The 27,699-nt window shown below is 45.6% G+C and overlaps 5 protein-coding genes and 1 long non-coding RNA gene across 6 annotated transcripts; 2 read left to right on the top strand and 4 right to left on the bottom strand.

The window, feature by feature from the left end:
• Positions 1-1,636: 1,636 nt before the first annotated feature.
• LOC129598443 (uncharacterized) lies at positions 1,637-2,241 on the top strand. Its single transcript, XM_055496345.1, has 2 exons — positions 1,637-1,783; positions 1,883-2,241. Exons 1-2 carry the CDS (start codon positions 1,651-1,653, stop codon positions 2,239-2,241), a joined length of 492 nt encoding a protein of 163 aa, XP_055352320.1. The 5' UTR covers positions 1,637-1,650.
• Positions 2,242-6,518: 4,277 nt separating this feature from the next.
• Positions 6,519-7,635, bottom strand: LOC129598440 (uncharacterized). The gene is made up of 3 exons (XM_055496344.1): positions 7,570-7,635; positions 7,463-7,509; positions 6,519-7,190 (listed from the first exon to the last, which is right to left on the bottom strand). The coding sequence occupies exon 3, from the start codon at positions 7,109-7,111 to the stop codon at positions 6,779-6,781; it is 333 nt and encodes a 110-aa protein (XP_055352319.1). The 5' UTR covers positions 7,112-7,190; positions 7,463-7,509; positions 7,570-7,635; the 3' UTR covers positions 6,519-6,778.
• Positions 7,636-7,815: 180 nt separating this feature from the next.
• Positions 7,816-8,520, bottom strand: LOC129598441 (uncharacterized). Its single transcript, XR_008691701.1, has 4 exons — positions 8,339-8,520; positions 8,136-8,182; positions 7,953-8,004; positions 7,816-7,882 (listed from the first exon to the last, which is right to left on the bottom strand). It is a non-coding gene; the product is annotated as an uncharacterized LOC129598441 (long non-coding RNA).
• Positions 8,521-9,609: 1,089 nt separating this feature from the next.
• Positions 9,610-10,882, bottom strand: LOC129598438 (mucin-2-like). The gene is made up of 3 exons (XM_055496341.1): positions 10,837-10,882; positions 10,631-10,709; positions 9,610-10,471 (listed from the first exon to the last, which is right to left on the bottom strand). Exons 2-3 carry the CDS (start codon positions 10,691-10,693, stop codon positions 9,716-9,718), a joined length of 819 nt encoding a protein of 272 aa, XP_055352316.1. The 5' UTR covers positions 10,694-10,709; positions 10,837-10,882; the 3' UTR covers positions 9,610-9,715.
• Positions 10,883-12,194: 1,312 nt separating this feature from the next.
• LOC129598444 (melatonin receptor type 1B-like) lies at positions 12,195-13,166 on the bottom strand. The gene has a single exon (XM_055496346.1). The coding sequence runs from the start codon at positions 13,164-13,166 to the stop codon at positions 12,195-12,197; it is 972 nt and encodes a 323-aa protein (XP_055352321.1).
• Positions 13,167-23,145: 9,979 nt separating this feature from the next.
• On the top strand, positions 23,146-27,532 carry LOC129598445 (uncharacterized). Its single transcript, XM_055496347.1, is given in 12 exon segments — positions 23,146-23,492; positions 23,577-23,654; positions 23,721-24,031; positions 24,310-24,730; positions 24,733-24,978; positions 25,036-25,418; positions 25,478-25,678; positions 25,816-25,953; positions 26,004-26,430; positions 26,703-26,896; positions 27,122-27,215; positions 27,375-27,532. Coding segments are annotated over 12 exon segments (2,958 nt in total). The 5' UTR covers positions 23,146-23,185.
• The last annotated feature ends 167 nt before the right edge of the window (positions 27,533-27,699 follow it).

Consider the following 27,699-nt stretch of genomic DNA (forward strand, 5'->3'; position numbering starts at 1 on the left):
TCTCAATGCTCCGGATTCCGAGACCACCATGTGCGACCGGAAGTGCCGCTTGCATCCATATGGCGTCGGTGATATCCACATTTGTAATTCTGGACAGACAGTCGATGATCATTTGTCGAGCTGTCGCAGCAACTCTGCTTGCAGGTAGCACCGTGCAGTTCGCAACCTGTAGATCATTCTTACTGGACCCATGCTGCATTTCAAAAGGTACAACGCGTGGTGGGCAGGTAGCAGAGTTAAACGCTGAGTCATCCGGGCAATCTTCTCGGTTTCAGCAGCTAGGGTGCCTGCTACCGCGTCATCGTGGAGTGGTGCGCCGAGGTAATTTAATTCATTCAGATGTGGCAGCCGCAAATCAGGAAACGATTGAAGGAATGCGTCAGTTACTCTTCGGCGATCGATTTCGGAGCCTCCAATTACTACCAATTCGCATTTTGAGATATTCAGATGCAGCCCGGCCTTTTTCAGCGCTTCTCGCAAAGCACACAGGTCATCGTATACGTCTTCTGGGTCGCCTCCCAGTGCATCGTCATCCAAAAAGCTCTCACGGAATTTTGATTTCAGGTGACGGTGCGGTTTGATGGTGGCAAGGCAGTATAGTAGCGGACCTTTGGGATCGCCCTGTTGTATTCCTGCTTGTGAAGAGATGCGGTAGGCGCCATGCAGCAGGACTGATGGTGCGCCGTAACACTGCCAGACGTAACGGTAATATTGTGGCAGAAATTCTTCCGTTGCTTCCAGGATTTTATTCCGGTCAAGCGAATTAAACGCATTTCTTACATCCAGCTTCAAAAAGGCTTGGGCTTTGTCGCTTTTGACGGCATTCTCGATGAAGCAGCGCGCACCATGAACTGCTGCTTCTACACCGCCTTTCTGTGGTAACTTGTAAGTTACCGCAGTATAGACTACAGAGTATAATTATGTGATGATGTTACGGCATGTTTAATTAGATTGTGTTTAATTTATTAATTGTTTTAGAAACCAAACAACTTGTCTACAATTTAAGAACAGGAACTGCTTCAGTACTCCACCTATCAAGATTAGGCAGTGTAATTTTTTTCAGTGGGCCTATCGATGATCCTTATTATCGCACAGGCCATACAGAATCCACTCAATCCCGAGAAGAAACCGGAGCGATCTCCTGCTGGTAAGCCACTTCTTTTGGCTAGTCAACAAGTAACTGCTGCCTCCGGAAATCGAATAAGGAAAGTCGGGTGCGGCGTCCCAATCACTGTGAAAACGGTGCCCATACCGGAACCCGAAAGGGTACGAATTGCGTTTGTATTTATATTTCCTTAAAATTTCCACAACTTGTCAACTGTTCATTTCGATTTTATGAAGTATTGTAGACGTACCGTATAATACTGCATTAATGTTTATTGATGTTTACTCTGGCGGTGCAGCAGATGTACTGACCGCTGTACACAGTTGCACACAGCAATAGCAGAATAGCGGTAGCCAAGGATCTGAGGAATAATCACGGTTAAATAATTCTTTACCACGCGAATACGAAGGTCGTACATGTACCACAGGTCGTACATGTACATGATTTCGTTAATAGCAATACATAATATTTGGTGTACAGTTTCGCTTGACCACCTTCCGCTGAACCGCACCGGGCTGGCGTTTACCAACATTCCAGCTACCGGAATGATCCTGCACATTTCACAGTACAACAATCCTAATGATACGGATTGTGTGTATCGGCTGTTTCTCGGCTTATACGGACACAACGGACAGTGCCCCGGCAAAGCGCTGTCTTCAGTGGATTCCGACATACCTGGTACGTTGCAATCTAGATTTATTATTTCAATATTAATATCTGCATCGGTTCAAAAACAAACCAGTTAACCAAAATCAAACAATTTTGAATTTTGTTTAGTGACCAATAACATCCACATGTTGTACGTGGATTATAATCGTGTGTACATCGCATACATCTGCCGCGCCACCAACTACAAAACCGGCATTTGTGACGACCCGGTCTTCCACGTGATGACCCGTGTTCGACCGGATAAAATGCCAGCCAAAGAGCTGAAGGCCATCGACGACATTGTGGACAAGACGCTGGCGCCTTACTGTCACACTGCCGCTGACGTTGATCAGCAGATGCACTCCGACGCGAAGCCCTTTTGTAAACCGGCGGATTTCGGCGATACGTGCGCCTTCCGTGCCCTGACCGCTCTGACCCACGACATTAATAACGCAACACAGTATCAGTATAAGGAAAGCAGGCCCTAGATAGTCAAGTAGACAAGTGGGTGCGGCAACGGATCACGACTGGTACTCTCGGAATATCCAAACGAGCTCCCTGGACTGGCGTATATTTTGTTGAATGTTGCAACTGCTTTGCTTATTGTGGCTCCAGTTTTGTACATGTGTTAGGGGATTTTCCGTTTTCCGCTATTTCACGGATCTGCATTCTGCAGCGCAGCGACACTGGCTACAGATTCCGCTCATATCAGTAGATGGTTGTTTTGTGTGGCAGTCTCAAAATAAACTTCGAAACTTTCGTGCTGTTCGGTCGAGGGTCATGTGCGCTTATTCAGCGCCATCTGACACGTTCGAAAGTCTATACAGAAAACAGGACAGTGAGTCCAAGTGCAAGTACGCACACTTTGACTTAGGTAAAGCGTTTGCAGTTTTTAACGCAATAGTGATTAGTTTTTGGAGCAACGGATAAACTACGTTAATACGTCGCAACGTAATGTGTATAGAAAGGTCATGTTGTCGTATGGCGGCGTCGGCAGGACAACATTGCATGCTTTTGTCTTTGCGCATGATCACCAACCACTGTCGACACCGGATCCAACATGTAGGGTCGCATTAGTAGGCGTATCATCTCAAACGAGCTCAACCCGGAGACTTACGCCGGCGTGCAGCGCTGACAGCGTGGTTTGCTTTAAGTTTGTTGGAAGTTTTTCAGAATTTCCAGTCGTCTGACAGTGACCAGTCACCAGGATATGTTTTCCGGGTCCAGAAACAGAAAAATACCATCTTTTGCAGGAACATAGCATATTATCGTCGTATCATTAAAAAAATAAATTCATCTGCTGACACTCACGGGGTGTGGCCGAGCGAAATTAATTAATACGTAATACTACATACTAATGCACAGCACCAGCGCAATGCTTTTGCAGCTGTTTGTTGAATAGCTTGCAGACCCAGCGCAGAATTGCGAGGAATAAATAAACTATGGATACTCATGTCTGAATGCAAAAATTAATTGCTTGAGAGCTACTGTACTAGAGATTTATTGTAACTAGTTTTAGGGATTGTTGAATCATGATTTAACTGTTATCATTACAAATCAACGGCACTGTGACAGTTTGTACTGTTGCAATAACGCATTGAATCATAACTACCAAAATTTAGTGGAGTTTGTAGTGTGTCGTCTTACCCTTTGCACACGAAATTACTTTGTTAATCATAATATGGTGGTATACTACGTTTCTGCAAAAGATGAAACTTTCGTGCTTTACATATTACTGTTATATGTACAAACAGCCTGTTCGAGCTATTGCATTAAGAATTGCATGTAGTATGACGTACTAATAATTTTATTTGGCCACGCCCTTTAAGTGTCAGCAGATTAAATTATTTTTTTAATAATAATACGATGCTATACTATATTTCTTAAAAAAATGAGTATTTTTCTGATTTTGGCCCCGGAAAATGTGCCCTGGTGAGTGTTAACATTTCTCGTACCGACCGCCACGCGCACGGTCCCTGCACAACTCATTCTTCGTTTTGTAAACGAAGAATAAATCACGGCAAACGACTTAATATGGCCGAACTGGTACCCGTAGAATCTTTTTAATGTCAAACACATCCGCAGCGGAGAAAAAGCAGGAAAAAAGAAGCAGTAATAAGGAAAACACAAAATCTCCCAGACGAACGCCAGAAACGACTGTAATAAGACTACATAATGAATTGCAGTAGCAAAAATATGCAACCCACTAAGTGTGCTGTGCCCTCTCTGGTAACACAATTCAAAGCAAGTAAAAACGAAGAAATCTCAAGAATAATTCCTTTTTTTGTAATGTACTTACTGTAATTTAATTAAAAAGGCCGCTGCAGCTTATGACAGCGGACGCTGTGTGTTGGCATTCCTGCACACAGCGATAACCTACACAACCGAGATTACCGCCGCGCCGATTGCCGATGGCACAGGTTATCCCACCTGCTCCCTACGAGGACGCTGCTTCGTTAGCAGCACCCAATCAGCTCCCAGCCGGCGATGTCGCCGTGCACAATGGGATGAATAGCCAGACGGCTGCAGTTCCTACGCAGATAGCGAATGACAAATAGCGTCAACCGCCCCACAACAACCAGCGAAGAGAAGGGCGAATGCAGCGCAATCCCAAAATCAGCGGAAATCTCTCGTCCGAAGAAGACCGCCTCATGAACGGCAGTGCCGAATGAGAAGGCCACCAGCTCACCCGTAACTCACCGGAAGCAATAAGCGGAAACGGACGGAATCCACACGATCACACAACACCTGCAAAAAACTGCTCTGTGGAGGACGACGATGAGGCTGAATTGCGCGAGCACGTGTGCCCGGTGTGGCTGTTTACAACATTTATGGGTACTTCATCGAATGTGCATTACGGAGAAGCGTCGATAGGGTTGGTGGAGTTCCCGATATCAGACATTTAGCTGTAGATCCTATAACGCGGGGCCGTATGGGCGTCACGCGTATCCTTGACAAAACAATCCGGAAGCATCGACTTTATTGGCGATGTTGCCGCCACACCAAAAACCACCAACTGAGGAAAACGGAATCTGCAGTCAGTGACTGTCAGTGCAAAACTGTACTGCAGACCTGTCACGACTTGGGGTGGCGGCTTTTTGAGAGGTAAAGACCACGCCCCCCGTGGTGTAGACGTTGACAATAAGGATAGCAATGGCGATCCAGTGGAGGATGGAGCCGGCCTTGACCATTCTCCAAATCAGCAGGAAGCCGCAGCCGAACGCGACCTCATTAGACGAATGGGTCAGATGAAAAGCAAAAAGCATGATGGGCGTGCTTTTGGGTAACGTAACCCTACCACCGAATCCGCACCGACGGTGAACCGAATATTAAAGAGAAAAACGCCACTAATTCGGAGTCTATAAACCCAACCAAGTCATTAATTAGGATGCAGACAACTTATTTGTGTGGAAGATGCAATAAAGAGCCTAGAGCAGCCAAAAAAGGTGTGCAAAGGCGGTGGCAAGTCGAGAGGTGGTGTTAGAATTCATTTTTAAAAGACAGCGGCGCGAATAGCCTAAAAGTGGTGGGAATAGCCACACCCTAATATTTACTATTTTCGAAGTGGCTAATTTGACCGCAACCTTTGCGGCAAAATAGTTTTTGACTACTGTATTTCGCTTCAATAGAGTATGAGCCTTATTATAGAGTATGAGCCTCAATAGAGAGCCCTATTATTTACCAAAATAAATTCGAAATACAGGAAAAACTGTTCGGTTTTCAAAAGGTTTGCGCTAGGCCACGCTTAAAGCATTGTATGTCGGTGAAATCCAACATCCGGGAAGAATTTGAAAGCGGAGACAGAATTTCGCTCTTAGAGAAACCGGACTAGACGCCAGACACCTTCTTGCTAAAGTGACTTCTTTTGTACTTTTCCGACCACACTGCCGCAAACAGTTCAGCGTTTATGCCAGTTCTGTGCTACAGACAGTGAGACCCAGGTGCAGGCACCCGGGTAACAGTGACCGTAACACACATTCACAGGCAGCAGACAAAGCCAGTAATTTCTGTCTTCATGGAACTGTATTATATCGTCGTACAACCGTGCAACTTGTACTAGTATCTGTACAATATGATTGTAGGTGACAACCGTGACATTACCGTTGCAGACTGTAGTGTTGTCAAGACACTGTGCGGAACTCAGTTCGTGCAATGACGTAATATATGATTTCCTGGGATGGAAGAACATAAAAGTCTTCTGCACCGTGTTAATGCCCTTTGAAGAGACCCAGTAGTGAATCCTCGCAAATGCTTTTCCTTAACCGTTTAGGTTTGATATTGTGAAATTCGTTTAACGGGAGGTGGCCATTAGTACTGGCTAGCAACCTTGTCCCTTTGCGGAAACCGGCACCCTACCAACGTTGTAGATTTTCGAATTACATACAGCGTAGCATATAGTTTGATTGCTGTCAAAATTTGATTGCTTGTGGGAAATTTTTGACATCTAAGTAATATTTTGACGGTTCAATTGTATAAGATGGCGAAAATGTATGGCTGAAGACTTATGATAGTTATACGTTTATATAGACTGTAGGAAGTGTCTAAACACGCAAAATCGATGAGAGTACACACAATTAACAGCATTTATTAAAAAAACCAAGCTCGAATCAAATATTTAGATTGTGTATTAGATTGTGTAACATTCAGATGCAGTAAGTGCAGCAACATAATTATTACTGTACATACCTAACATCCGTACCAATTAAAAAGGCGGGAACAACAAAACCTACCTCCTTGAAACGGAAGCAGGTAGCTTCTACAGAAAACACTGACAATATCTAATGGCAACATTTCCCATTCCACTCACAAAAGAGGACTGTACAGGATTAATTTAATTTAGTTTAGTTGAGACAATCATGGGGTTAGTGATTGAAATTGTCAAGTGCCCATGAATCGCGTAAAACACCCGAACTGAACAGAACAGATTGCAGCAAAAAGGTATACGCATACGCGCTGCTACTCGTAATTGTGCTATTCCTGGAAGGCCATCCCACAACCATTCTTCCCACATGCATACCCGCGCAGTTACGCTTCAAAGTCGTACACTCCATAGCACTGGTGATGCCCCAATTCCGAATGGTTCCGCTTACTCCCGCCGGCATGGTTAATCTCCATAACTGATAGAGGTGTCACCGGCCATGCCACCTTACTCCCGCCGTCATTATGGGCGGCCTCATTTGCCGCCGTCGGTTGCGCCATTTCCAGGGTGTGTAGATTACCGCTGCCTTCACCGTCGTCGTCGCTAGACGTCGTAGAACTGCTTAGTACAGCAGAGACGATGGCGAGCGCTATTTCGGCATCAACTGGCAGCTGTGGATCAGTCATCAGCTCGCCGTCCTCTTCAACCGGCTCGACCATTTCCGCTGGCAGTGGATCCGCTGCTGCATCGCGCGGAGCTGGCAGGACCTCCGCTGCACCGTCAAAGACCGCGGGATTTCTACAATTAACGGGCAGAATTATTTGCTGGTGCTCAGCCGAAACATTCTACTCAAAATTTAACTAACTGCACATCCACGCATCTACAGCTATACTAGCCTAAATGCGCATCGATAGGAAAAAAATGCAAACATTGTAACATGTTGGATGATTAAGGGATTCACTATAGGGCTCAGTGCTTATAAATTAAAAAGAATTATAAATTGCTGGCAAAACAAGAAAAATATGATCACATATACATATGTATTACGCACATCAATAATTCATACTCACACTGCAGCCAAAAGCGGATTCGGAACTGGCAGTGGTCCTTGCGGAACCTAAAAACAGCGATGTGGTACAGTTGAGGCAGCTGGCCACAAGGTTCACCCCCCCCTTACCACCACATCTGCCACAACATCGCGATGGTCGCCATGAACCCGTGCAGTGCCGTGGTGAAGCCCATGAGCTTCTTATTCACCGCCGTTAGCTCCGCATTGCGCCGCTGTTCCGCCGCTAGGCGCTCCTCCATATCCCGGAAGCGCTGCTGCTCAACCAGGGAACGCGCCTCACCGTCCGTCAGCCGCTGCTGCAGCGCGACAACTATGCGATTCTTTGCGTTGATCGCGCACTGCTGATCGTCCAGTCGGGACTTCTGTTGCTCGATGGTGTGGGTGCACTCGGCCACCTTCTGCTGGAGTGTAATGACCTTTTCTAAAAATAGCGACGATCTATAGATGTAAAGCATACTGTATATCTGTACGGGTACGGAAACGCTGCATACGTCGGTCTTCGTCCCTTTCTTTGATTATTTCTTCCTTTAAACTTCGGTATTCCTGTGGACAAAATACTGTTCAGCCTCAAACACGCTGATGGTGATCATAATTATCATATATTATTAAGTTCATCTTGCGCATATCATAATGAATACGAACTATATATTATTATATTTGTATTACCGCCGCACCTTATCTATTTTCTTGAACAGATTTCCGTCATCTTTGTCCGATTTGCCTGCAATTTACGTACGTTTTAGAATACGGTCATTCCACGTGGTTATACACTCATAATTATTTAAAAAATTCTCAAAATATCGCATCTTATAATTATAATCTCAAAACATCAGAAAATGGTTTCTGGAATGTAGTACAATGGTAGAGTAGAACTTACCAAGACGATATGCCATTCCAGTTCCGTAATCCGAAATCTTAACAGTCGAGTCGCTGACAACAGCAATGAAGGTGAATTATTGATCTTTCCTGCGAAACCGCAAATCAGAACATTGCAAACAATATACTGTAGGTGAGACGTTATGGCCACAGCAATTTGAAAAATGTCAGAGAAAATTTTATCCGTTCTGAGGATCTGTACTACAGTCGAAGCATTCACATGTAGAACAGTGCAGCTTGTGAGGAATTTTATTATAGCTGACTGGATGTGTCAACTGGATAGGTGTGCTGTGATGATGTGACATAGCAACGTGTGAACAGCAGCAGCGTAAGCTGCCAGTATGACTGTGAAGTGCTAAGTGAATAAATGACTTTACGAAGACGTGACAATCTCGTGTTAAGAGTCCCTCTCGTGTGAAGAATAAAGGTTGCCGAACTTATCGTACTGGTATGTACTCAGCGGCATTCATCGGTACTTCCACACAATCTGGACGATTTCGCTCTATGAGCGATTTCACACCGGCCACGCGGCCAGTGCCACTGCTTCTTCTCTGCTCTGTTTTGCAATATTAAAACAAGTAAATACAAGAACTGTACGTAAGTAATGATTATTATGATTGCCACGAGAGTATTATTAATTTTATTGCTGGTAATGCCTATCATTATTTACATGCTGTTTGTTGTCTTTGGCTCGTGACATGTTGACTACAGATACGTTGTTGATGTATACACTGCTTAAAGCCGATTAAAAACAGCCATTGATTGTGTGCCTACCTATGGCTCTGAGTGGAAAGAGGTCAGCATAATGATCTGTGCGAAGAATTCGACAATCGATCTTTTCCACACAAAACTATAAAATTATGGAAACTAAGGAATTTAAAAAAAAAACTATAAGACAAGAGCCACCTTAGAAATGGAGCACCGCACAATAAAATGACGTCACTTGTCGTGTCTGTACGTACATAGTGCACTTTTATTCTTGTTTTTCGTCGACTAAATCTCAACTAAATCTTCAATTTCATGCCTTGCCACGCCCCTAAATCCTAGTCAGGAAAAATGTGGAGTGTTTTAAAAACCTGCTCCGTTGTTTTCCGGTTGGTAAGCTAACCACCACCATACAGTTCAGTTAATATAATTTTATTATCATGCTTAATAAAAATTGTTCCGTTCGACGAAGTGATTTGAAAAAGTCACAAATCTCCTTCGAAGTTAGAAAAACGAAACGAAACGAAAATCATTCACCATCTGAATTTATTTTTAATGAGGCAAAATTTCAAGGAAATCAGTTTAGCCGGTAAGAACAGCAGAAGCCATCAAAAGCAGGCCTGTTCCAGTTTGATTGACACGAACGCGAACAGATAAACCCGAAAGCCGATGCTCATGAAAACGTGCATGTAGTTGCGCTGGACGTAACCGGATCCAGCTGTGCTTGAGCATTGGGAGTTGGCGAGCCGTCGGACCCGGTGGTGATACCGGATTCATAGGTGGTCTGTTGCACATCCAGGGTGCAGGTCGTACTGACGATCGGGGCCGGCGTGACGGCGATGCTGTAGCAGGGATTCCCGTCGGTCGACAGCGTCACACCGCTGCCGGGGTCAGGCGTCTGGAGACCGATGTGCCGGTTGCACAGTACCGGTGCTATCTTCGAAACGACCAGCGTAACTGTGCTGCTATCGACTTCTCTGACGGTCGTTAAGTAAACGGTTCGAGCTGTCCGAATACACATGGAAACGACAACGGTTTCCGTGAAGCTGGTGGACAACGTAAGGCACGGCGCGGTACAGACGGTGGGTGAGCAGGTCGTCGTCGTCTCGGTGATTCGTCGCCAGCGTGTGCTGACGTGGCAGGTTGATGGCGCTGCGGCCGGGGAACTGCTGGTGGGTGTGGGCTGGATGCACCGGCTGCAGGGACTCTTCGGAGTGTACACGTGCTGTCCGCGCCAACCTGCTGGTCCGTCGCCGGCACCTGCAGCGGCGTAGTACGGCTTGGTCACCGGCGTCCACTGGGGGATTTTTAGTGGGGTTTTTGCCGATTTGTGAGGGGCGTAGTAAGCGCTACCCAACGCCATTCCTGGCTGAATGCGATACTCGTCCAGGAAGTCCCTGTTCCGGGGCATTACATTGGCCTGGAAAAGCTGCAAAACAGTAGTAGTACTGGGCAACTGGCATGCTCCAGTAATAACGAAAAAAAACCAGTGATAAAAGTCGAACATTGAAAAGGAATTGATTAGGTACGCAATTTTGTGTTCGGGCAAAGGAATGCAGCGTGAATAACAGAGGATTCTTGTTCTTACCCAGAACGCGGCCAGAACAAAAGCAACAAGAAGAAAATGTTTGACGTTTGCCCCTGAACGCATTTTACCGGAAGATTGGCTACAAAAAAATTGAACAGAAATGTTACAACAAGCAACGATGCACCGGGAATATGGCGATTGAATAATAATTTGTAATGTGAAGAACGAAGCACTAATGCAAAGATTGCATTAACCGCCGAAATTACCTTCGTGCTGGCGTTAGTTAACTGCCTTATGGTTCACCCGCTCACCGTTCACCAGCTTGCCGTGTATCGTACATGCACGGAAAACATAGCCCTTATAGTATTACAGCAGTTACTACCAGTTGCTTGCTGCAGCACAATTCAACGCTTTTTGCCCTTTGAACAATTGAATTTCGATCCAACCGGCAGATAATGTTAGCGTGTTCTACTTGTACGCGCATTTGGACACATATCGTAGCACACAAGGAAAGCGGCTTACTTTTATCTTTGCAGTTTCCAACGGGCAATTTGTTGTTTTGCACTGGTTTCAGATCCTCGATATTTCTTGATAGCACCAATAGCTGCTCGCTTAACTGACATAAACAATCGAGCGGCATTTTTGGAAAAGCGTTCGTTAACTAACTTTAACTTTACTGTTACTAACTTTAAGCATCAGTCTTGTTGTCAGCTTAATAATGCTAGCACAGCAGTACGTTATTAACTAATATACAGTAATATGTAAAAAATGTGTAAACGTCTGAACATGTAGACGTTATACCCACTGAGCGCACACGTTATAGAACATGATTACTCGTTTTAAAATTTCTTTGAAAATTTTAAAGGAATTGGTTTAAAATTATATCTATTTTTCTTGGTTTGCCGATTCATGGGTGTCTTACTAGGCGTTAACAAGCTCCATGCTTGGCTGGATTCGATAGAAGTATGACTTCTCTGTGCAGTACCCATACAAGGGCTTGTGCGATCTGGACGGCGAGTGGACGCCAGACAACCAGTCGAATTAGTGGTCAGCGTCGCCCATACTGGAGGCATAAACGACGTCGTCGGTATGAATTGTTTGGTTAGATACAAAGCCGAAAGCATGGTGGGCGTCGTGTCGGTGACTTCTACCTTAGGGACTAATATCCCCTTTCTACGTTTGGCATCGGAAATGGGAGCACTATTGCCGGAATTGCGCAACTGGTGTTCGACACGGGGGACACATTAATAAATTGTTGTAGACGCGCTTCAGCGTGTCGGACGTTTCTGTGGACAAGGGGTGTGAAATGGCTGAATTTTTGTTCCCCAAAATTCTGGCTTGCAGGAAATGCAAACACTAGAAACGCGTGCTCAGACGACTGCGGTAAAATTATCGGACATTTCGAGAAAGTTTTGCGAAACGTCTTATAGCTAGTGGAAGGATGCATTTTTGCCATTACATATATTCACACATGTACGAGCATCTCAGCAAGAAAATTTATAAAGGAAGAAATGGAAAGCTATTTAAAAAAAACATAGTTGAAGAAATAAGAAACTAACAGCCGCACAAGTGCTGCTCCAGTACCAAACGATGATACGAACATTTTTCGGTACATGAGCCGAATTTAAAAACGTTTTAGCCATGCTGTACATTTCCGCCACAACCGTATAATGAAGTCTTGTAGATGTTTCATCGTTAGGCTAAAAAATATGGGATCCAGTAGAGACAGGAGAGGATTCATCGATGTCTGCACTTTGCGCAACGTCTCCAGCTGACCCATTGGCATCCAGTCCACCAAAATATAGTAGAGATCGCTGGGCATCCAGCTCACGGCAAATCCCAGCGTAAACAAACTGGTGACGATAAACGACCGCGATCCTTTCGTTCGTCGGCGACTGGCGGCGTTGCGACTGCCTCGCATCGAACTGACATCGGTTGTTGGACCCGTGCGCTTTAACGTCTTCCGCCGACTCAATTGCTTCCACAACAATAACGGATAGCACGCCGGGACAAAGAAGATGGGGATGTGGAAGAACCAGACACTCTGAACAGTCGCCCAAGTTTTCTGAGCGGCGCGGTTGAAGAAGCAGCCTCGGTCCAGATTGCGGTAATACAGCGCGTCAATAATAACTGCTGGTAACTGAAACACGTGGACGTATACCACCATGCCTAAGCAGATCAGCCAGGCGACTGTCGTCGTGTGGCGCTGCCGGTAGGACACCGGCCAGAATAGCGCCCAGAGGCGGTTGAGACTGATCAGAACGTGCGTGTGCAGGATCACCGAAGCCAGAATCTGTATACAATACACCTCTACGTTGCAGGCTACATTACCCAACCACCAACGGGTAGCGAAGGTCAGAATTTTCAGAGGACCATCCACTACGGCGTACAAGATGTTGCCGCATAGCAAAACGAGAACGTAAACGTTGAAGGACGAGTGGAGGCTTCGGTCTTTTAGCATGATCAGCACGACGCCGGTGTTGAGGACAAAGCGCGTCACGGTAATGGCTGTGAATTCTGCAGATGAAGCCGGTATAGCGGTGAAGTTGGTGGCAAATCCATTTGAGAAATTGGAAGAATTACCACGAGTTGTCATGGCAGAAAGTGCTGTGCCTCGGGATTTATTAAAAATTAGCAAGCAATGTCCAGTTAATGTACTTGATTGCAGTTATGAAGGAAAGGTTATAACATTAATTATGAAAACTTATACGGTAGAGCAGTAAACTGGTTATCCTACTTGCGCCAAAAATGGTAAGATTTGTTGACAAGCCGTTCAGATAAAGCAGCGCCTTTGGTTTAAAACATTTTTAAAAGCTTTATGCAGGTCTGAAAGGGAATGCGATGGTGTGGGACTGGGAATGTGTGGGTGGCATAACACTGCCTTGCATAAAGCACTAATACAGCTGTTATGCCAGTGGGTATTCCCCAAAGGTCAAATTCAAACAGAATCGCAACATCGGAAATAAGCCTTTTGTTGGGCCTTTCTCCCAACTGGCGACGTTTCCGGTCGGTGGAGTCTTTGATATGGCAACGGTTTTCGCGGGAAGAGCCCCGCACGCGATTGAAGAGTTAATTATACTCTGACGTCTGTAGCTTATGGAAGAATAGCTGTTTGGACGATATTTAATATGTAATTATGCATTATCTTCCACGAAGCGTGAAGGCTTACATAAGGATGCGTTCGTTCAACACGTGCATCAGGGTATAAGAATTTCAGAGCAGGCAGATTTCTTCGCATTCACACATATTAGCGTCCAGTGACAGGGAGACCCATTGAATCGTTAAGAAAAGGATTGTTGCAGTGTAATAAATACAAGCACGAGCAACTAGCGTTTCCGCTAACAGCTGTTCTGGTGGCACTGGAGGGGAAGACGGAAACAATGTTGTCAGTTCATGTTAAATTTTCTATGACTTTTATCTGAACTAACTTGTTCTGCAAAACTTCAACCTAAATAACATCCCACGTATTAGAATTAAGAATGCACAATTGAAAGTACCGTAAATCGAACGCGTCATTGCGGGAGGTTTAATGGGATGCAACAAATTCAATAAAAACTACCTGAATAAGCGTACTCACCGCATATTAGAAAATCAACCACGATTTCAGAAATTACATTTAACTAGGAGGTGAACGGTCAAAACACTTTACACGGAAGATCTTCCAGCAAATCCAGCGGTGTCCTGCCTAACAACGATCGAATCCGTTCCAGTGTTAGTCGTAACGAGTTTATGGGCGTCCCGTGATCCACACCCCCTTTTCCAGCAGCTGCACGCATAAACTGGTAAAACAAGCACAAATTTTTCCGAAAACACCCCCATAAATCAGCAGATTTACGGATACTCGGTGAGAAAACCAGATTTACTTAGTGATTTTTTTGTATAGCATTCAGCCAACGGTGATCGTGGTGGTGCCGTGGTAGTACCTGCATTTTATAGAATTCCTCGTCGGGGATGATGCTAATATCATATACGAGTATAATATACATACGCTAGTGTAGAAACTTCTGCAGTCGGATTATCCGGTTGGGAGTATTTATATGAGCGAATTATTGTCCGAACGTCTTCGAACACAAATTAGTGGATCAGAGGTTGGAAAACAAGCTTTTTTGGAGTGGAACTACTACTAGCATAACAAAGAGCAAAAAATTAACGTCAATATTATTACCCAGTATCTTTTGTAATTTTCTGGCTGAACGTATATACTCATGCAGTGGTTTTGTGATCAGGCTGAAGAATATGGAATTCAGTAAAGCCAGCCATAAATTCATCGGCGTAACATTAACTTCCGGTCTCCGGAGCACTTGGACCACCTTGTCCAAGCAGATTGGTACGGCAACTTCTGTCGTGTGCCCACGGTAGTAGGACAGCGTTTAGCCGTTTACCAATGCATGCTTCTGTCATTTTGCACGATACTCACTGACAACACTGCGTCGTTTCCAGCAGGCGTATTTCAAAATGCGTATGACGGATTTCCCTTTGGTTGCGCAGTACAGTACTGTACCCTGACCTTACGGTACAGTTGACGGAAATTTGTACAGTGCAGCAACACGCACCTGTACAGAGTACGTGCGCATTCACCATTCACAGACATCGCTTGCAGCTAGTGCATGTTAGGACGCGAATCGGTTGAACGAATCCGGTTACGTATACTGCATCGTGTCGCTCATAGCGTACAAATTTCCGTCAAGTGCCGGGCTAGAGTACGAGAGTACAGCACTTATTTCCAACGAGATGTATTAACCGGTTGATTACAGTAACATTCTGCGACGAACACAAAGTACAGCATTTCATACGAAAGCATTGCAGGGACTTCCGGCTGCCTAACGCACATAGCAACGTGGTTGACTTTATATCTCTCGGAGCTCTTCCACAATTTCCATTCGTTTAACTGCTATCACCTATCTCGTACCGAATGAAGACGTTCTTAGCAGCACTTTCTTTTGAAAACAAAGAACAAGTTACGACAAATATTTTTGTGGTAAACGTGCCATTGACGGAATATAGCCGTACTCGTAGCGATTAGTACGTACTTTAATCCCTTTACTCGTACTTGCTATAATTCCATTTACTTTCTAGAATGTTCTCTTTTGTTTTGGTGATACTGGGTTTTTCTAACCGGATGCGCCGTGTCTATACAAGTCCGTGTGAGGCAGTACTTTGACATCGTGAGTTTCATCATTCTGAGTTTTGGCAGTTTCCGAGTTATTATTAAATTTATCGGCGGAGATGCAGGTCTCGCTTCGCGCAGATTCTTAGACTTAGCTATGCCACATTGAGATATTAGCTGGCTCATTGGTCGGTAGGACAGATTACGGTAGTTATTCCTATCGTACTGATCTCTCCGTCACCATTCCGAATACAGATCTATGCACTTGCGGCACATGATACAACCAATGACTTCACAGAAAAAAATTCGACGCAAAGGCACAGTGCCCAAAATTTCAACTTAATGTTAGAAAGACATTCGAGAAGGAACACACATTCAAGCAGGATCGGAATGACTAACACCATGCACACATCGACCATGGGAAACCTTTCCAGTAAGCGGTCCGCTAAAAGACATTACATATTGGGAAAGACTGCGATGGACGGGTCCTTCAGCAGCTCCACCATCAAGTACTGCAGCCAGCGCGGGAAGGACCGAACCCGCTCCAGCGTTAATCCCAACGAACTGATGGGCGCCAAATCATGCACATCCTCTTCACCCAGCAATTTCACGACCCTGAGAAAACGGCTATAAATTGCATGTCAAGTTTCTCAGAAACCGCATGGTCTAGACTTACTTGGTGAAGAACCGGGACAGCGTCCAGCCAGTGGGCCCCTCCGACCGCAGCTTCTCCTCCAGGAGGCTCTCCTCCTCAGCAGTCAACACTTCCGGGACGAACCGGCCGAAGAACTGCAGGTTACGATGACGAATTCGCGTGATGTATTCAATAAAGTTGTCAGTGGGTTCTTCGGTCCATGGCCACACCCCGTTCTCGCGCACCACCACCGCTTTATCCACGAGCACAGTTAGCGTCACCTAACACGCCAAAACTTAACTAAACTATTGGTGAATCCAGTGTAATACAGTCATACTAATAATAATATTGATACCAGTAAGTGTAAGACGTAAGGTTTATAACACGAACCTGTGGCTGCTTGTCGAGTGGGGGAACATTCCGGTGTAGAAATAGCAGCGCATAGTGACATTTTCCAGGATCACCGATTTGACAAACTTTGGCAGGAAGTTGCTGAGATCCGCAGTGAGCATGTTAATGTTTTGCACCGTAATAAGACAATCCCTGTGCTGCTGGCCGCCCTCGGATGCGTCCGGCAGAAGCTTCGTTAAATCGAGTAGCGCGTGGTAAATATCTGTTGCATATCAAAAGGTGAAAAAAATTTTAAACTTTTGATACTAAACCTGTGGTTGTTTATGGCGAACAGCACAAATTCTAGCCATTTTGCTTTCTCGTGGGCACAGCATAGGATCTGTGCGCATAACCGTTTGGCTTGCAATCAATGCTTAAGTCTATGGAAAGCAAAATGGCTAGAATTTGTGCTTGTTCATAAACAGCCACAGTTTAGTATCAAAAGTTTAAAATTTTTTCTACACCTGATATGCAACTAGTATAGCTGCACTTGATATTCACGGAGCGCGAGCGTCTGAAAGTAGTAGTATCCAAGTTTTAATGGTGGCGTGTCGTTGCGAGGTTATTTTGAACCGCGAACCGACTGATCGGTTCAACCTCTTTTTGTCGTACATTGTATAATGCCAGCCAAGGGCCACGACCTGCTCTGGCTGGCCTTCTTCACGCTCAGCAAAGCCCATTTGCATCCAGCAGTCAGATGGGGCCGCCGCCCCGGGCGGGCGTCGGAAGATGACGTTGCGGGTCTTCGGCGTCCAGAAGCGCTGCAGCAGCTGACGGCGCCACTCGCTCTCCACCTTGAGCGCTTCCCGAAACGCGTCCGCATCGGAAGGCGGTGGGCGTGGCAACAGCGCCATTGGATGGTAGGTCTCCCATTTGGTCAGGTCGAAAATGACGGTCTTCCGCAGACGCGAATCGCCCATGATGTCGGCCCATCGTTTGCACACCCTGTCAACAGAATTTGTGCGAATAATACTCCAGGATTGCAAGGATAGTGGGGCTGCTGCTGATGCTAAGAAACTTACGCCGTGCAGTTGGTCAGATCAATGATGTCCAGGAACGAGAAGACGTGCACGACGGATTCCTCGGGTAATTCATGGAAAAAGCAAGGAAAAGACGCAGACAGATCTCCCACTACACTGTCCGACATTTTGCAGAAATCGAAACTTCTGCTCATCAAGAATTAAACAGAGGAAAAGCTCGTCCGTCCAAGAGAGGAAAAAGCGTAATCACACTGTTCACATGAAGGCTGAATGACCAAAATTAATTTACTACTGAAAAGTTTCTCATACATACAAAGGTCGTCATGCCGCAGGTTTCACAGCAAAAATCTCGCTACACGAAATATACAAGTAGAAGTAACATGATATGCTGCAATATATCTATTGCTAAGTCTGAAGTCTGAAGTTACTTAATGATTTAATGCAGTGCTTGCGATGTGTAAGGGGCTGCACGCATGTATTACACACGCATCGCGAGTGCAGCATACTGAATGCTGTCCGACAAGCTCTCTCTGTTCTCTTGGTCAGCTGCGCTGTTGAGCCGGATTGCGCGTTCTATGGTCAGATCTGGCTCGGGCATTTGCATTTGTACGTACAAACCCGTACCTGTTGCACCAAAGAAATGCCAGGTATGCACAAGTAGAAAGTCTTGTGAAATTGTGCAGTATCGCCTCTTCATTTTGTTAGTTTTTCTCCTTTTAAAAATTCATGAGCATCAAAAAGAATAATCAAGGAAACAAAATACGTTAATAGCAAATTATTCTGGCATTCACAAAATTTACATGCTTTGTATCAGACTGATAATATTAGAAGATGACATTATTTTAACTGGCAATACCCCCAAATAACAATGATTTCAAGCGCTGGCGCACCTTGATTAATTAAAACTTTAAACATTAGAAAACAACCAAAATCTTCTTTCGGGTCAAAAAGTAAGTACACCTAATTGATGCAAATACTCGTAAGTACTCGTGCATGTAACCGGACGTGAGCTTGTTTAAGGTTGTACATGGTAAAGCGATTGTGTTAACACTTGCTGGAAATAATTTTGCCATTGTACATCGATGTGCTTGGTATCTATAAGAAACATCCGATGGCACCTGGGAGAATATTCACCTGATGGAATATTCATATGATGGCACATGGGAGAATATTCGGACGATGCAAGAACCCTGATACGGGCATTCGGCTACTCCATAATTATACGTCTGTAGGATACCGGCGCGGTGCTTCTTGGCCAATTGTCGTTCTACCAACATACGAGCAGCAGCTGATGCGAAAACATGGGAGGAAATCTTACAAAAATAACCTTCAAACTTTGTGAGTCACTCTGCGCGCAAGGAAAGAATACCAACGCCTGCTCGTTAGTCGTTAGCAACTACAATATTTGCTGTAATGCCAGACGATAATTTTCATGTTACGCTTCATTATGGACGAGCAACAACAACAACCCGAGCATCAAGCAATATAAACAATACAGTAAAAAAACAAGTTTTCCTGCTGCGCAGAAAATGATTTATTGAGCTAGCAAAATTAAATGCTAGCCGAAAAATGCTAAACGTTAATTTTCGGGTGAATGTAAGGTTATGTAAGGTTACAAATCCATGCAGAAAGTCAGAATACGCGAAACCCAAATCCGAAATACGCTTACGATAATAAGCGAACTAAGACGAACAGATTCACAGCAGCTCCTCCTAATTTAGGCATATAATATACGTTCGAATAAAAAGTCGATTGATAAACAACATCGTATAACAAAACCCGTGGCATCTGTACAGCAGTTTGATTTAGGATTCAGTTTTATAATAAGCGTCAAGCGCGGCGAAGGTTAGCTTGTTCAGCAGCGTAAAGTCCAGTTGTCGCAAATCAATTTCATCCCAGCATTGTGGACTGTTATCGTCACTAACGTCGTTGAACCTGGTAGCAACAAACCGCATTCTTACCCATTCATTATTTTGCTTCGACGGATAATGCAGTGACTTTTACTTACAGCTGAAGGAACCTGCGAATCCCCGCCCACTGCTCGGGATAAGCCAGTGTCTGAACCCAGCGCGTGTGTACCGCCTTGACCTTCTCCAATACCCGCTGAGAACCGACTGGACAGCTGTCGTTCGCGGCTGCCAAAAAACGCCGGCACTGTTCAGAGACTGTTTCCGTGCAGTGGAACCGCAGCAGCGAAGTCATCACATCTAACCGTCCTTCGTCGGCATCCCACATGAGCGATTGCTCAGCGGATGGCCATGTCCGGCCTTTTTCGTAGAAAAACTGCAGCAGAGACTTGCTGCCGGTTCCATCGGATGCGGTGTAGTTAACCAGCACAAGGCGTTCACATGCGGACATCCAATTTGACAGCCGGCAGCACTCGTAGTTTCCATTCTTAAGACCGAATTCGAGCATCAGGAATGGCACACTAGAATAGAACGGGTTTTCGTTGCCGTTCTTGGCGATAAGCAGTGGCAGCTGCGTGGCATTTTTTTTCAGTATATTGCCAAGACTCTCCATTCTTGATGTGAATTCTCTATCACTACGGTCTTGGCTCCTCTCTGCCTTGGTTCTCTCATCAACCAACGCTACTGCTCGTGTGCGCTGAGAAATGGTGCGTTGTAACAGCGCTGCAAACTTATATGCTTCACTGAACTTCAGTTCCTCGGTTATGCACCAGTTCCAGCGCTCCTTAATGACCAACGGCCGAATGACGAAAACGAAGGTTCCTGCAGCACAAGCTTCAAAGATGCAGGGACCATGCAGTACGGATCTCCACAACGCACAAGTTCTGTAAAGCGACGTTCGGACAATACTTCACTTTTACGAATCTTAACGGATTTCTTAACCAATAATAATTGTTACATTAACGGTCAAACAGGACAATGGCAATGTATCATTAAACCGGAAAGACGATAGTATCATGTGGTTGTTTTTTAATGTTTAACTATCAGGTAGGCGCTATTCTACCCGCGAATCTGTGGATTACGCGAGTCAAAGGCAGTCCGAAAGCAGCGGCACCGGCGCGATATCAGGCGCAAATTCATTGAGAAGCTATAGTAACGTTACAGCCGAGAGAATTTTCCTGATAATTTGTTTTTAACGATTTCTTAGTTTTAACATTTGGTTCGCCAACTTACTGGCTCGTTCGTAACTGAGTAGCGGCATCCAGATTCCACAACAAACAATGCAGAATTTCAATCGCGAGATCGTTGACGTGCATTTCTTCGCGTTCTGCAAAAGAACCCACTTATCAGCTACATTTTTTTTTTCATTTTCGCTTTTGCAAAATGACACCTTAGAACTAAAGCCGCAAATTTTTTTCCAAGGCCTTAATCTACAGTAGCTTCAGTATTCAGTACTAACCATGCTGCAGAGAAACCATTGGAAAGTTCTCAACCACCAACGGGCGTGCCTGCTTGAGCTCCCTCGACTGTTGCTCGGCGAGGTATTTACAGCACGCTTCCTTCAGCGATTCCACGGTCCAGAACATGCTGCTCCCGATGGCGTTCCCCTGCATTTCACTGCAGATAAAGGTCACCGTATCCATGCCGGCTCGGGCGAACACACGACATTCAAACTCGTGTCAACCACCCGGATGATATTTACAGCTGAACCTGAACTGTTCCGCCCAAACCATATCTAGTTTGAACTGGCAGTTGACACTGCACTCACGTTGACTCTGAGCCAACGTTAACTGGCATGCCCAGATCAGGATGCACGGTATGAATTTCACGTGACGCAACAGATACGCCTCATCCAACGGGACGATATGCTTGCGGTAGACGAGCCCGGCAACACGCCCGAAATAACTCGGCTCGCCATTTGCGGTCGGCAGTTGCGCGATTAGGTGGTGCGCCGGCACAATGCGGCATTCGGGGGAATTATCCAAGCGGACAGAACAGAACATACATCCCAGATTTTCAATAATTGTTGCCGGTCGGAAAACCAACGGCCCACCGTCCTTGTCTGGCAGTGCCACATGCACGGAAAAGTTAGAAAGTGTCCGGCGGTCAATGATCAATTCATAGATAAAATAATGCGGCCACAACTGCTTGGAATGGATCCATTCTGCACTGAGCTTGGTGGCGTCGAAGTCAACGAAGAACAGGTCGCCGTCAATATCCTGAACGTATCCCAGCCACCACTGGCCGTTGTCGCGCTGCACCAGCACTGTATTTCCGATGGTACGTACTAGGAGAATTTTTTAGGGATTTGTCAAGGAAGATTTGCGAATGTAGCGGTAACCCTCGGTCGGGGGAGTTTTTGCGTCAGAGAATCAGTACTGAGACAACCACACCAGCAGCAGCAGCTTCGAAACATGAGAGGAAATCTTGCAAGAATAATCTTCTGACTTTTATGAGTCACTTTGCGCGCATGGAACAAATACCAACGCTTGCTCATTATTAACTATTTATTCGAATTGCAAACGATGATTTTCTTGTTACGCTCCACGATGGGCGAACAACACAAGAGCCCGAACATCAAACAATGAAAACGATACTAAAAGAAAACTTTCCTGATGCGTATAAATTGATTTATTGAGCTAGCAAAAACTAAATGCTAATCCAGAAATGCTAGGTGTTAGTTTTAGGGTAAACGTAGCGCTTCGAAGAAAGTATCCATGCAAGATTCAACATACGCGAACTATCATCATCAGTGAAATACACAACAGCGAACACACAACAGCTCCTCCTAATTTATACGGTCGAATAAAAAGCATCCTGGTGCTGGTGGATTGGCGGTGTTTTTTCGACGGTCATCGTTTTCCATCGTATGACGAAAACCACGGTAGTTCAATTTAGAATTCAGTTTTTATAGTAAGCGTCAAGTGCGACGAAAGCAGCAGGAGGGTCGGGTCCCTCATAGAGTTTGCCCAATACAGGTGGGGCAGCCGCAATACAAGTGGCGGCTGTCTCTACCAGAACCCCCCACCGTATGTTGGCACTAAAATGCGAAGCGGCAGTTACGTTAATTGTGTACTGTGTATTGCTATAGGTAGGGCAGTCACTAATAGAGATTGTGTGTCGCAGTACTCACCACCTGCGATAGCGCGGTTACCAATAATCGAACTGCCTGTCAATCATTCTGTCCGGCAAATTGCAAGGCAAACTTTTCCCATGCAATACTACGGATTTCTATTGTGTTCACGCTCAGACAATTTTGCATGGCAAATTTGCAGCTATAAAGCGTACTGCACACTGCAGTCCGGTAATTGCCTGCACTTGTAATACCTGTAATTTGTTTGCATTTTATTTCGATACTTTACTGTAGTATCCTTTTCACTACTCTGGTTTTCCTATACGTTACAATGTTTCATAGCGGTGTGTATTCCCAGTACGACATTGTTGGTTATTTGAGGGCAAACCGGACGATGCCAAGACCATCATCCTGGACGAGTTCCCCATTACCAGCTTTACGGGTCTGCCGCTGCAGCGTTTTACAACCTGCGCTGTTTGTCGGCTAACGCGTGCGGATTGACCTCCGTTGTCGGATTGCCACTGATGCCGAACCTGACGTTCCTCCAGCTGAATGACAACCGTCTCGGGTTCGCGGAGAACAACCCCCAGCTGGCGGCCCTGGCCCGGACCACGCCTAATCTGAAGCGCCTGACGTTGGCCAATAACGGCATCATCACTGTCCAACAGCTGGAACCACTGAAGAACCTGCCAGCCCTGCGGACCGTGGACCTCTACTCCAATACCGTCACCAGAGCCCATCATCGGCAACTGGTTTTGGCGGTACCGCAGGTCGTGCGTTGGGATGGTGACGGCGGGGACTTTGAGAGTGACAGCGACGAAGAAATGAAAGGTTGGTCAATGCAGTTTTATAATGATAGGCCCATGTAACACCCACGGTAACACCCACGGTTAGTTAAATTATGTAATTTTTCAGAGCGCTTCATGTTTATAGAACCGGCAACGGACAGCGAAGAAGAAGACAATGACGACGACGAATCCATGGCCGAATCAGGTAACCAACTTTCAGGAAGTTTTCGAGTTACGCCTTCAAAAAAGCCTAATTTTTGTGTCTTCGTAGATCACACTTGGATTTTGCCTGGTGCCGAAACTCCAGACTGGATGCACAGCAGCGATGAAGAAATGCCGGACTCGGGCTCGGAGGCTGAAGACGAAGCAGACGGCAGTGGAGGCGACGACGTAATTCCGGACTCGTGCTCGGAGGCTGAAGACGAAGCAGACAGCAGTGGAGGCGACGACGTAATTCCGGACTCGTGCTCGGAGGCGGAGGACGAAGTGGATGAAGAGGACGGCAGTGACCACGAAGGCGGCGGCCAGGACGACGGCGACAAGAAGGACAGCGACAATGGCAAGGACGACGACGTTGTTTTGGTTGAGTAAATTGTTTTTCTTATTTCGGAATGCGCTGATTATATTTTGCGCAATACACCCACGGTTCAGTTTTCTTGTTGTAATGGCTATTCTATTTACTGTTTCAGTCATGATTGTACTAACTGGGTTTCTTCATAACTAAACTAATTTTGTGCTTCTGTTATTTGTACTGGTTTTAATTGTTGTACGTACGTATAAACCTGTGCGTTGTAATGGCTATTATGCGGCGTGACTCGATCGGCGACTTATTTGGATACGATTTGGGTATGATTGGGTAGATCAGCACGAAGCCTTATCGCAGCAAGACCTCCAAGATGCTGCCGAGTTGGCAGAATTGGAGGACTGGGTTCATGAAGATCCCAAGCTGGGGTGGCGTCCCTGAAGATTTTAATGTTGTCGATCATGTTACGGTGGAACGGAATGGGTACCGGTTTTCGAAGACGTACAATATGCATTTCAAACGCTTTGACGTGCATGTATTTGATTTGGATGCTGTGAAATTTTGTGACGCACCGGCAGTAATAGTGGGTATCTTGGACCACGTTTTGGATGCTGTGCTAGCGGGTGTGGCCGCTCATCAGTACGTCCGAGTGTCTGTGGAATCATCGTATTTGTCGTTCCCTATTTGGACTCCACCAACTTTACGATCACAGCTGACAGTGCGCCGCTGGATGGCAGAAATCTCAAAAGTGCTGAATTCCACCAAGAATTTGCCATTGATGATTCATTTGGGGTTTCTGTAGAACATACGGAGATTCCTTCCGGTCGGTGTGCCCGCGACGTACCCAAGTTATTGTACGACAGACTGAAGAGGATGACGTCAGTGATTTTGGTGAACAACGTGGACGATATCTGTATGGCCCGTGCCCTCGTTATCGGAAAAGCGTTTGCCGATGGCCGAAAAGATTACGCCCGACATATAGCGAAAGGAAAACAAGAAATTCTGCGTTTGTCCGGAATTGATTGAAGAAGCCGGCCTTCAATCCGTGAGTACACCCTTGCAGACATTTCGGCTTTTGAAAAAGTATTGCCAGGTTACCAGATAGTGGTAGTGAGTACGATGCAAGCCAGCAGCATTGTGTACAGCGGGAACCTGGAGGACAAACATATCTGCCTTTTATTACATAACCGGCACTTTGATGTCTTGACTTCCATGCCGGCATTTTTCAGTCGCTGTTACTGGTGTTTTAACTGCAATAAAGGATACAACAACCGTAGAAGTCACAGATGTAGCGGTCAGTGTAATCAGTGTCTGCGAGCGGATTGTCCCATGGATATTGTCAACATTATGCTTTGCGCTGATTGCAATCGCAAGTTTCATGGCCAATCTTGCTTCGACCATCACAAGCTGGGCCGGGAAATGATGTGCTGTTTCGCAGTCGAAGGAGTATCTGCAGTACCGTCAAAATGTGTACTCAATGTGGTTGTGTGTACTCCTTAATGAAGAGAAAGTTGGGATCCGCACACCGTTGTGGAGAAATGTTTTGCAAAACGTGCCAGGAGCATGTCATCGGAGATCACCGCTGTTTTATGAAGCCGCAGAAACTTACTCCTTTCCAGAAGATGCAGTATTCGGATGCCCAATTTTTGTTTTTCGACTTTGAAACTTACGTTGCTGAGGATGGGCGGCTGTATCCAAACCTCGCGGTAAGCATAGTTCCTAGTTTGCAATCATAATTTTATACGACACCCGCGGTAACACCCACGGCATTATGCCGTACACTATTTGTGTAACAAAAAGTTCTGCGACACACCCACGGTAACACCCACGGTATGTTATACAGGTTGTTCAGAATGATGAAGGCGAAGAGTGGATATTTCCAAATGACGGCGAATCGCTTTGCGACATTACAGATCCTCTTTGTCGATTCCTCTTTAGTGAAGACCATCGCGATCACATTATAATCGCCCACAATTTCAAGGTAAAATTGTACAGTCTTTTCTTATGGTCCTTTATTTTGCCGTTTTATAGGCTTTTGACGGTTACTTTATACTGAACTGGCTTCTCAGCAACGGTATAACTCCTAAAGTTGTGTTAAACGGCGGTAAGATCATGCAGCTGGATGTTCCGCAATTCAACATTCGATTCCGCGACAGCATCAATTACAACCCGCAAAGTTTGTCCAAATGGCCGGCTACCTTTGGTATCAAGGACACGTCAAAAGGTTCCTTTCCACATCGATTTAATCGGCCGGAAAACTGGGATCAGGTTACCGAATTCCCTACTATGGAGCAGTACGGTTCCAAGTTTATGAACAAGAAAGATCGTGAAACATTTCAGCAGTGGTACAATATGGAGGTCGCCACCAAGAACAACACTTTCGACTTTCGTAAAGAATTTGTGGATTATTGTCGGAACGATGTCACCGTGCTCCGCAAGTGCTGTCTGCAATTTCGAAGTTTGTTTTTGGGCATCAGTAACGGCATTTGCCCATTCTCATCTTCGATGACTATCGCTGGATTGTGTGGTTTGTATTGGAGGTCAAACATTTTGAAGGCGAACCAGATTGACTGATCCCACCGCAAGGATACAACGTAAACCGCAACCAGTCGGCTAAAGCGCTAAAGTGGATGCAGTGGATGGAACTGGAAGAGAACTGCACAATTCAGACACGAGCAAGTGGGCATGAGTTTAAAGTTGGACCTTATTTTGTGGATGGGTACTCTGCAGCAACAGGCAAGGTTTTTGAGTTCCACGGCTGCTGGTACCACGGATGTCCTGAATGCACAACGCCGGATACCGTCCACCCGTTCAGAAACTTACCAATGAGCAAAATTTACGAAGAAACCCTGCAACGCGACACGTACATCCGGGACATGGGACACGAACTGTTTGTCATCTGGGAGCACGAGTTCGACGACCAGGTAAAGCAGGTACCAGATTTCGCGGATTTTGTTGACGAAATCACCGTCACCCAACCGATAAACCCTACGTGATGTATTCTTCGGCGGACGAACAAATGCCACAAAGTTGTATCACTAGCGTTAGCAATGAAGAGAAGATCCTGCATTTTGATGTCTGCAGCGAGTATCCGTTTGTCAACAAGAACAAGAAATATCCGATCGGACACCCCATCATTATCGTTAAAGACTTTGGAAATCGCGCACTACTTTGGCATCGTGCACTGCAAAATCTTACCGCCTCCGGATCTTTACCTGCCGATTCTGCCATACCGCTCCAACGGTAAGCTGGTATTTCCTCTGTGCCACACATGCGCTGCGAAACAACTTAACGCCCCTTGTGCACATTCCGACGAAGAAAGAACGCTTACTGGAACATGGTGTAAGTATGTACCGTTGAAATTCTGAACACCCACGACAACACCCACGGTAACCTTTACAGGCACGCCAGAGCTGCACGCTGCAATCGAGCGCGGTTATGTCATCACAAAGATGTTGGAAGTGTGGCACTTTGAGCAGTCGGAAGAAAGGTTGTTTGCGGACTACATTGATCGGTTCCTCAAGATAAAACGGAAGCAAGTGGCTGGCCAGCGGATATGACAACCGACGACCAGAAAGATCAATTTCTACGAGATTTTAAAGATCATGAAGGCATTCAGTTGGACCGCGAAAAGATTGAGAACAACCCTGGCATGAGGGCGCTTGCCAAGTTGTGTTTGAATAGGTAATATCTGCTGTTGCGCGTTTTGTAAACTGAGGCTAACTGG

The sequence above is a fragment of the Paramacrobiotus metropolitanus genome, unplaced genomic scaffold (genome assembly GCF_019649055.1).
Source record: "Paramacrobiotus metropolitanus isolate TYO unplaced genomic scaffold, Prichtersi_v1.0 Parri_scaffold0000122, whole genome shotgun sequence".
NCBI lineage: Eukaryota > Metazoa > Tardigrada > Eutardigrada > Parachela > Macrobiotidae > Paramacrobiotus > Paramacrobiotus metropolitanus.